The sequence below is a fragment of the Camellia sinensis genome, chromosome 5 (assembly GCF_055761805.1).
Source record: "Camellia sinensis isolate YWXY chromosome 5, ASM5576180v1, whole genome shotgun sequence".
NCBI classification, from domain to species: Eukaryota; Viridiplantae; Streptophyta; class Magnoliopsida; order Ericales; family Theaceae; genus Camellia; species Camellia sinensis.
In genome coordinates, this window is record NC_138965.1 from 38,239,681 (window position 1) to 38,249,859 (window position 10,179).

Below are 10,179 nucleotides of genomic sequence, written 5' to 3' on the forward strand. Positions count from 1 at the left end.
CATTGCTTCTTCACCCCATCTTCGTAGCAGCTTCTTCCATTCGCATGCCCTCAAAAGATCTCTTTCACATTTGGTGCAAATGAATTTATTGTCAAGACGCATACAAGTTGAGAAATGTCCCATTCTCCAATTTTTTCACCCCCAATTACATCTCTAATGAAATTGCAAATAATATCAACTAATCAATTCTCTTTAAATTTATTTTTTTCTTGTTCAATATTGCTTGTCACCTCATTAGAAATGTAATTGAGGGTGATAAAATAGGGAATGTAACAAAACTCCATACAAGCTTTGGTAATTAATTAGCTATGTTGTGCTATTACTCCTTAAATCTCCCTTCACTTGCTTCTAAGGAAAAATCATAAATCAATAGGTCAAAACAAAATCTACTATAATATGTGTGATTATAAACATATGAGATATAAAAAATATTCAAACCCAAAGGCCTTATATTTTTTCTTCCCACTATTACTGGAGGTATTGTTGGGCCTACATAGTCTCACCACAGGACTAATTTTAATAATTCGAATCACTCATATTTAAAGGCCCGTCGAAAAAATCATTCTTACAAAAAAATCAAATTGATCCGAATACTATAAATATATTATTAGGTTACATTTGTCTTCAAAATGATAAATGGTTCATGATCAAAATTGTAATTGACATTTATTTTTTAATGACAAATGTAATCTAAACATTTGCTCAAGGTTATTTAAATAATTTAATTTTTACAAGAATGATCTTTTTCATAAACTCTTTAATATAAACAATTTCAATTATCGAGGTGTTCCTTCCAATCGAATAATTATGTCTTGTAAATATTTTCTTACTTACAATGAATTAGTTTGCCATCCACATATCTATTTTTATAATCAAAAAGTAAAAAAAATTAAAATATCATTTTTATATGTGAGTTAAGGTGGTGTTTGATAAAATTGAAAACTAAAAACTGAAGACTAAAAATTGAAACTGAAAATTAAATATTGAAAACTAAATACTAAATTTTTAAGCTAAAAAGTTGCTTGATAAAAATTTAAGTGCTAAACTAAAAATAAGTTGTTTGATATGTAAATCAAATTTGAAATTTATTCTGTGTGTTTGGTTTGAGTTTTTTAGATTAAGTTTTTTGAAAATTGAGTTTTTTATTTTTTGTGTTTTTTTTATTTTTAGTGAATATTTTTAAAATTTTAAACATTTTTTTTAAAAAATTTTTTAGATGCACCGTACTTAGATGTATCCAAAAAGTAAAAAAATTGTGAAAAAATATTTTTAAAAATTAATAAATACAAAAAAATATGAAACATGTACTGAATTCTCGTATTTTTTTTTTTTGTGTTTTTGCTATTTAGTGAATTTTTAAAAGATTTTTTCACAAAAATTATACTTTTATGTGTATTTATGTTAGGTGTGTCTAAAAATTAAAAAAAAAAATTACTTAAAATATTAAAAAAATTCAGTAAAAGCAACACGGAAAACAAGAAAATAGAATATTCTGAAAAGTATTTTTAGAAAACCAAAAACAAGCAAAGTGATTATTTTTAAATTGTATGTTTCAATTTTTATATTGTAATGCTGGTGGTGACGGTGGTGCTAGCGGTAACAATAATAGTGATAGTAAAACGATGATGATACTTATGGCAACAATGTCAATGGTCATGAATGTAGTGGTAGTGATGGCGGCGGCGGCGATGGTAGTAGTAGCAGTAGTGATGGTAGTAGTAGTGTTGCCATGATGGTGGTGGTTGTAGTTATGGTGGTGGTTGTAGTTGTGGTTGTGGTTGTGGTGGCGGTGGCATGGTGGTGGACTGGTGGTAGTGATAACAGTAGTGGTGGTGGTTGTCACTACAACATACAAGAATTTTAGAGACCCAATGTTTTGGTCTCTAAAAGTGAAAATTTTGTTACAAAAGATATTTAGGGACCAATTTCTATCGTTGTGAGGATAGTCACCAAAAGGTTGTCCCGAAAAGTCAAAAATAAGACTTTTAGCAACAAAATTTTAAAAATGTCACTAATAAATAGACTTTTAGGGATAAGATAATTTGGTCTTAAAATGGTTTATTTTTTTAGTCAAAAAATTTGATCTCAAAAGTATAATAATTCATCACTAATGTCCAATTTTCGTTGTTAAAAATATAATGATTATTTCATAACAAAAATATTTGGTCCCTAAAAAATAATTTGTCTTTAAATTTTGGTCTCTAAAACCTTAATTTTTGTAGTGTGTGTTGGTGGTAGTAGTAGCGCTAGTGGCAATGGCAGTGACGGTGGCATGGTGGTGATGGTGATGGTGGTGGTGAATTTATAATAGTGCATATTGATACTTATATTTAGTATTTATAAATTCAGTTAGAATTAAGTAAGTTTTAAATGAATTAAATTTTTTTAAAGTTTTAGCCAATATTTTAAGAGATACTTAAATTTTTAAGTAATATCAATTATGGTTGTCAAACAGACTTAATTGATTATTACTTAGGACTCATTTGGAAAGTTGACTATTTTAGTAGGCTATTTTAGTAGGTTAAAATACTTGTGTTTGGGAAGATGATTGGATTTTTTTGTAATTGGATGAGATATTTGTGAGAGTAAAAATGAAATAATTATGTATTTGATGAGATATTTTGTCTTATTGGCTATTCTAGCCTATTTTGTCTTTTGTGGATTTTAGCCAACAAATCCTCCAAACCCAACTTGCCAAACACCACCTTAATACATTCAGTTCTAAATATTAAATCATGTTATCAAACACTCATCCTCTTTTCCCTATTTTTTGTTGGCCTTAACATGCCGTGGACCGTGATGTATCCAAATGAATAATTCTATCCCCTACTAATAATTTTACTAAAAGTACAAATGGTTAAATGTAATTGATTATGAAAATAACAATAATATTTTTGCGTCTAATGATATGTGGATGTAGATACTTTTAATAGAGTTGTTAACAAAATTTCAAATAGATAGCATCGCTCATATCAAAATATCCCATTTGAGTAAATGAATCGCAATAAAAACAATTTACATTTGAAAATTTTGTTTTAAAGGTCTCACTTTCTCACCAGCTTCGTCCATCCATGCCTGTCTCACTGTGCCCCACTTGCACTCTCTCTAATCCACGGTCTCATTCACATTTGGTGCAAAAGAATGCAAAAATCACACATATTTTTTATTTTGTTTTATTTGTATTTAATAAACTTTTTTTTATATTTTAGTAATTGTAAAAAAAAAATTAGTATTTAGATTAAGTACATTTAAAAGTTTAAAAAAAATTACTAAAAAAATTAAAAAAAAAATTTTAAATCAAACAAAACAGAATCCAAATTTTCAAGCCTACCTCATACACTAATGCTTATGCGTGAATAATGATGCATTTTATTAAGGCACACCACAATTAGCTCCATTTGGTAAGAGATTTTTTGGTTTAAAAAAAATTTAAAAAGTCACAAAAAAAATTTTCAAATTTCAAATTCAACTCTATTAGTAAAATGTCAAATCATACAAATTAATCAATCAATTTTTTTTTTCATAACTATCTATTCAATTAAAAAAATTATTCTAAATACATTAATTTTTTTATCTCATAAAAAAATTAAAAGTAAAAAAAAAATCACTAAAAACCTACGTTACAAGCGGCCTCTATTAAAAGATCACTAAAAACCTGCTATTAACGCCAACCATTTGTATAGATCAGTGGCTACCTAATGGTATGGTTAACAATAGAAAACAAAGTTTCAATAAATAATAATTATTCACAAATATGACAAGTATTACATTAAATTAACTACTAATTTAATAATAATTAAAAAGTGAACACAGTCACCAAACCCAACTACCTAACCTAAACTTAAGAATAAATAAACAATTATAAACAACCCTCACAATGAGACAAAAATAAATACCACAAAGAATTCAAATCCTTCTCTATTGTATATTATTTGCTTTACCACCATTTCATATCATTAAGAAATGAAAAAACATTATTTAGTTTCATGAATAATTATTTATGACCAGGAATCAATTATGAATATCCACTTAAATAGTGATTCCAAACGATCAGAGAAAATGGGTGACATATAGCAATATCTGTCTTTAAATAATAGAGCAATGATTGAATTGGTTTAGGGCATTTTGGTTTAAATTAAACAAATGAAGGTGGGTTAGATTGGCTCATGATTTTCCAAAGGATAAGAATTTTTAAATAATTTTAAGGACAACAAAAGGTCCCACAAAAAATAATTTGGGGAAGACTTGGTAGAACATAAAGTCAAGAATTCTTATCAAGACACTTACAAGCTTCCGGGAAAGACCATGTAAATTAATATAGCATTTCTCTCATCGTTTTCTTACTTGGTACTTCATTTACATATAGTGACATCTATAAATATCCATGGTGCCTAAACAGATATATAATTCATATCTTGGCTCTTCTGTCCTTAATTGGTCTTTCTTTGAGCTTTAATCCAATGGCAATTGTCAGATCCCAAGAAACATCCTCCTCCAATTCTCATTGTAGTTATGATGTGTTCTTGAGCTTTAGAGGGGAAGATACTCGCAAGACGTTCACTGACCACCTCTACACAGCTTTAGTGCATGCTGGATTTCGTACTTTCAGAGATGATGATGGAATTGAAAGAGGGGAGAATATTAAGTTCGAATTGAACAAAGCAATTCAAGAGTCAAAGATTTCAATAGTTGTCTTCTCGGAGGACTATGCATCTTCAAGTTGGTGTCTTGATGAACTTGTCATGATCCTCGAACGCCGGAGGACTGTTGGACATGTAGTTCTACCTGTTTTCTATCATGTGGATCCATCTCATGTGAGGAAGCAAAAGAAAAGTTTCAAAGAAGCATTTACGAGGCATGAAGAGAGATTTCACGCAGAAGCGAGTGAAAGAAAAGTTGAATGGATTGGCAAAGTGGAAGAATGGAAGGCAGCACTTAGAGAAGCTGCAGATTTGGCAGGGATGAACTTACAAAATCAAACTGACGGGTAATTTCCTCCCAAGTCCTTTTCTTCGCTAAGCATTACTTATATCACCATTTTTTGGATTTCGTAGATCAAAGTATTTCATACTAGGGCCTTTTGAATGAAGAATTATGTGTTCAAATTTTGGAATGAATTGTTTTGTTAATTATGACAGATTTACATAGTTTAATTTTTGTAAGATAACCTTCAAACACAAAAGCATCCTACAAGTCAGTTTCCCAAAAAAACAAATTGAATTTATTAACTCACGAATTTTTAAGATGCTCCTTTTCAAGTTATATGAAAAGATCACGAGTTGCTATTCATTTCTAATCATAAACATTTTATTGAAATTTGGCCCATTATTTAAAAGTTTCTACAACTTGGCTTACTAATCAAAAATTGAAAAACATAGAAGTTAAAATTAGACAAAAGAGTATTGTTTCAAAACCATGATAGTGAAAACCCTTTCTTTTCATCTAAGACTCTTCCAATTGTTTCAACCAAGGCAGCAACATGGTCTTTTGGTTCAGTATTGCATGAGAATTAGCAATTAAATTCAATTGACGGCATTCTTATTGTTCTTTATTTTCCATCTTAATCTGATAATTAGACTTGAGTCAAAGTTTATCCAGAAAATTGTGAAAGTGGTTGGAGACAAACTACGTCGCACAACCTTGGGTATTGCCCCCCACCTGATTGGAATATATTCTCGAGCCAAAAACATTGGGCTTTGGTTACAAGATGAGTCTAGTGATGTTGGTATAGTCGCAATTTGTGGGATGGGTGGAATAGGGAAGACAACCATCGCCAAAGTACTATATAATTTGAACTTCTCAAGATTCGAAGGTAGCAGTTTTCTTGCAAATGTAAGAGAAATTTTAAAACAGCAAGATGGTTTACTTCGATTACAACGACAACTTCTTTCAGATATGTTAAAGGGAAGAAAGGAAAAATTATACAGTGTTGATGAAGGAGTTGTAAAGATTAAAAATGCATTATGTTGTAAAAAAGTTCTTGTAGTCCTTGATGATGTGGATACAGTAGATCAATTGGATGCAATACTTGGAATGAGAGACTGGCTTTCTCAAGGTAGTAAAATCATTATAACCACTAGGCGTGAGCGATTGCTCAAGGCTCATGAAGTTTGTCGAGTGCACAAGGTTGAAAAATTGGATAATGATGAATCCTTAGAGCTCTTTAGTTGGCATGCCTTTGGGAAAAATTGTCCCATTGATGGTTTCATGGAGGACTCCAAAAGGGTGGTGCAGTACTGTGGAGGGCTTCCACTAGCTATCAAAATTTTGGGTGCTTCTTTGTCTGGAAGAAGCTTAAATGTCTGGAAAAGTCAATTACAAAAATTGAAAGCAATTCCCAATTCTGAAGTCATTGAAAAACTCAGAATAAGCTATGACTCTTTACAAGATGACCATGACAAAAATTTATTCCTCCATGTTGCTTGTTTCTTTGTTGGGATGGATGAAGATTGGGTAGTTACAATTCTAGATGGATGTGATTTTTACACAATGGTTGGGATTCAAAATCTCATTGATAGATGTTTGTTAACAATTGATGAATGCAAAAAGTTGGTGATGCATCAATTGGTTCAAGAAATGGGAAAAGAAATTGTTCGGCAAGAATCACCTGAGCCAGGAGAACGTAGTAGACTTTGTAATCACAAAGATTCCTTGAATGTTTTGAGAGAAAATACTGTAAGTATTAACCTTGTTGCTTTTCATGTTTATTTCTATTTATTTATGTAGTTATGCTATTTATATCGGAAAAATGATCTAGAAAAATCTTTGTATAATATAATAAAAGAAAATGGGTAAATTACACTGCTGGTTCCTCTAGTTTGATCGAAGTTTTATTTGATTCTTATAGTTTTAATTTGAACAATTTAGTCACTACAATTTTTTTATTTTTTATTTTTTGCATTGTGGTCTCTCCAACATGTGTTGTTCAGATTTTGGATGGAAAAAAATTATATATAAAACTAGAGGGACCAAATTGAAATTCAAAACAAATTACAATGACCACCAGTGTAATATATTCATTACACCGATAGTTCCTATAGTTTGTTTGAATTCCAATTTGGTATATTACACCAGTGGTCATTGTAGTTTGTTTTGAATTTTAATTTGGTCCCTCTAGTTTTATGTACGGTCTTTTTCTGTTTCAAATTTTATTATATTGCAACAATTTTATTATAATAATCTAGTTTTAAGTAACAAGGGACTATGTTGCAACAAATTGGAAAGTGTAGGGACCAAATGGTTCAAATTGAAACTATAGAGACAAAAGTAATACTTCGTTTAAACTATAAAGACTAATAGTGTAATTCAACAATATATATATATATATATATCATGTAGGATAATATGACAATTGGATTTTTGAAATTATCAGTTTCATTTCTGTTGTTTTTATTTGAAAAAGGCCACATCATTTTGTATGATTGATCTTTGCAGAAATTATATTTTATAGCATTACTCTTATTGATAAAAATTGCCCTTCTCTTGTTCATTGCCAGGGGACAAGAAAAATCGAAGGCCTCACACTTGATATGAATTTGTTCAAGAAAGATAAACATGACAGGACAAATTTTGGTGTTAATAGAAAACGTCATTATGATGAATTCCTCGACACGCCATTTTTAACAAATACAAGCAACTCATTTAAAAGACTCTGTTTTGGCATGTTCTCCTCGAAGAACGTAGGGACTGCTCTAGGAAATTCAAATCAACTAACTTTGGAAGTTGATGCATTTGCAAGGATGCATAAACTAAAACTTTTGCAGCTCAATTATGTGCAAATAAGTGGAAACTTGAAAATTTTTCCTAAAGGATTACGATGGTTATGTTGGCATGGATTCCCTTTCAAATTTATACCCTGTGATTTTCCTTTGGAGAGCCTGATTGTTCTTGACATGAGTCATAGTAGCTTGCAAAAAATTTGGGAAGGAGACAAGGTATGTTACAGATGTATATATATATTTTTAATTTCATATGAAAACTGAAGAAATATTAATAGTTGCTTTTTCTTGTTTAACAGCTTCTCAAGTCACTAAAAATCCTTGATCTTAGTCATTCCCATTGCCTTAAAACTCCCGACTTCTCGAAAGTCCCCAATCTGGAGAAGTTGATATTTAAAAATTGTGCAAGGCTAGTTGAGGTTCACGAATCCATTGGACACCTTGAGAGACTTGTTTTGTTCAATTTAAAAGATTGCAAAAATTTGAGGAAGCTCCCGAGAAGCATTTGTATGCTAAAGTCTTTGGAAACACTTGACATCTCAGGTTGCTCAAATCTTGAGGAACTGCCAACAGGAATGGACACTATTGAGTCATTAACAGTTCTCCATGCAAATAGAATTTCCATAAGTCAATTACTCTCTACCAGTAAAGAGGTCAAATCATGGCATTCATTCATCTATCCCTCTCTGTTGAAGCCAAGAAAAAGCATGGAAATTTCATGGGCTCTTTTACCACAGTCCTTGGTACACTTAAGTCTTGAGAACTGTAATTTATCAGATGATGATTTTCCTAGGGATTTTAGCAACCTATCCTCGTTGCAGATTTTAAATCTGAGTGGTAATCCAATTCGTAGCGTCCCAAATTGCATCAGAGGTCATTTTGGACTCCAAAAGCTTTATTTAATTGGGTGCGAAAAGCTCTGGTCAGTTGAAGTGCAGTACAAATTAAAAGAATTATATATCCCAGATTGTATATTGTTGGAGAAAGTAACCTTTCAATCACTTCCATTAACCCTAGAATGTAAGAACATATGTGGCAATCAATTTGTCGATTGCAGGTTAGGAAGAACATTTCTATCCCTGGACTCAGAGCAAAATCTAGTTGAGATTGAGGGAGATTTCAAGTTTGAACCTCTAGGAAATATTGACATGGAGATAATTAACAATTTGGGCTTGTCCAACTTAGGATCCATGGGATGCTCAAATGTTATGCTTTCATGCTTTGGGTCAGAGAAAGTAAGGAAGTTTCCCCTGCAGGTCTCTCTCTCTCTCTCTCTCTCTCTCTCTCTCTCTCTCTCTCTCTCTCTCTCTCTCTCTCAGTATATACATAATCTTTAAATTAATTATACTTTATGTCGCACAGGGATGTCATGAAACACACATATTCTGTGCTTATTGTTTGGGAAGCAAGGTTCCAGACTTGTTTAATCTTAAAAATGAAGGATATTCAATATCATTTACTGTGCCATCGCATCTTAATTTCAGAATCCGATGCTTGAGTGTATGTTCTATTTATGCACTTTCTGATAATCAAAAAGGACATGAATATAATTGGGACGCACACACTATTATCAGCAATACGACCAAGAGTTTGATTTGGAGTCATTCCCCATATGTCTTTGGCATTCCAGAAGCTGATGAGGACATGATGATGTTAAGTTATTGGAAGTTTGAAAATCAGTTGGAAAGTGGCGATGAACTGAATATTTCAGTGGTTGGAAATGAATATTTTCAAGTAAAGGAGGTCGGAGTCCATTTTGTGTACAAGGAGCAAGAAGAGAAGAGTAGCCAATCAACTAGTGAAGAAGCATCCCAACAATTCTCTCTCTATGGAAATGTAGTTCCCGGAAATGCATCTGCAGTAAGTCCGGCAAGCAAAAATGTCTACCAACTAGGCCTTCATTGGCAGGATTGTAGAATTTGTGATGGTCTATGATCTCAGCCTTCATGCACTACTACCTCGGGAATTGGTTGTTAAGGATTTCGATTAAGTGATATGAATCAGTTGTATATTGCTAGTGCCTCTGCTTTGTGATTTTCTGTTATTTAGGAAGAAGTTATTTCAGTGAGAGAGAATGTTGCTACTTTTCTTTGATTTTGATGATGCTGTGTACTACTGTTTAGGTGAAGCTACTGCTACTGGGATTATATTTTACTTTGGAATTGCTCAGAGTTATATTTTAATTTGGAATTACTCATATGCTTTGCTAACGTAAATCTTACTTAGTGCTTGACAAAATCTTGCTTCATCATAGATTTTATTTTGATAATTCGAACTATTCATTTTATCAAGCACTCACTTCGTCTATTTCTTTCACATAATAATAATAATAATAATAATTTGATCGATCTAATAATCATAACCTATTCAATTTATCACATTTTTCACCAAATAGATAAATAGTTTATTTTTAAAAACACAGTTGTCCAAAATTTTGGTGTCACCTAATAAATTGAATATA

The 10,179-nt window shown here is 31.4% G+C and overlaps 1 protein-coding gene across 2 annotated transcripts; it reads left to right on the forward strand.

Moving 5' to 3' along the window:
• Nucleotides 1-4,285: 4,285 nt before the first annotated feature.
• On the forward strand, nucleotides 4,286-9,915 carry LOC114272977 (disease resistance protein RPV1). 2 transcript variants are annotated; one of them, XM_082868649.1, is made up of 5 exons: nucleotides 4,286-4,987; nucleotides 5,577-6,675; nucleotides 7,497-7,934; nucleotides 8,018-8,974; nucleotides 9,081-9,915. In XM_082868649.1, exons 1-5 carry the CDS (start codon nucleotides 4,461-4,463, stop codon nucleotides 9,651-9,653), a joined length of 3,594 nt encoding a protein of 1,197 aa, XP_082724775.1. In that variant the 5' UTR covers nucleotides 4,286-4,460; the 3' UTR covers nucleotides 9,654-9,915. The 2 variants fall into 2 exon arrangements, with proteins under 2 accessions (XP_082724775.1, XP_082724776.1); XM_082868650.1 differs by having other exon boundaries at nucleotides 4,288-4,987; nucleotides 9,203-9,915.
• Nucleotides 9,916-10,179: the final 264 nt, after the last annotated feature.

What these genes read in the sequence shown, in the direction of transcription:
- LOC114272977 (XM_082868649.1), top strand. Translation starts at nt 4,461, where the DNA reads ATGGCAATTGTCAGATCCCAAGAAACATCCTCCTCCAATTCTCATTGT. An exon ending in ATGTTTTGAGAGAAAATACT is followed by an intron (nt 6,676 to 7,496) that starts GTAAGTATTAAC and finishes GTTCATTGCCAG; the next exon opens with GGGACAAGAAAAATCGAAGG. An exon ending in TAAGGAAGTTTCCCCTGCAG is followed by an intron (nt 8,975 to 9,080) that starts GTCTCTCTCTCT and finishes TATGTCGCACAG; the next exon opens with GGATGTCATGAAACACACAT.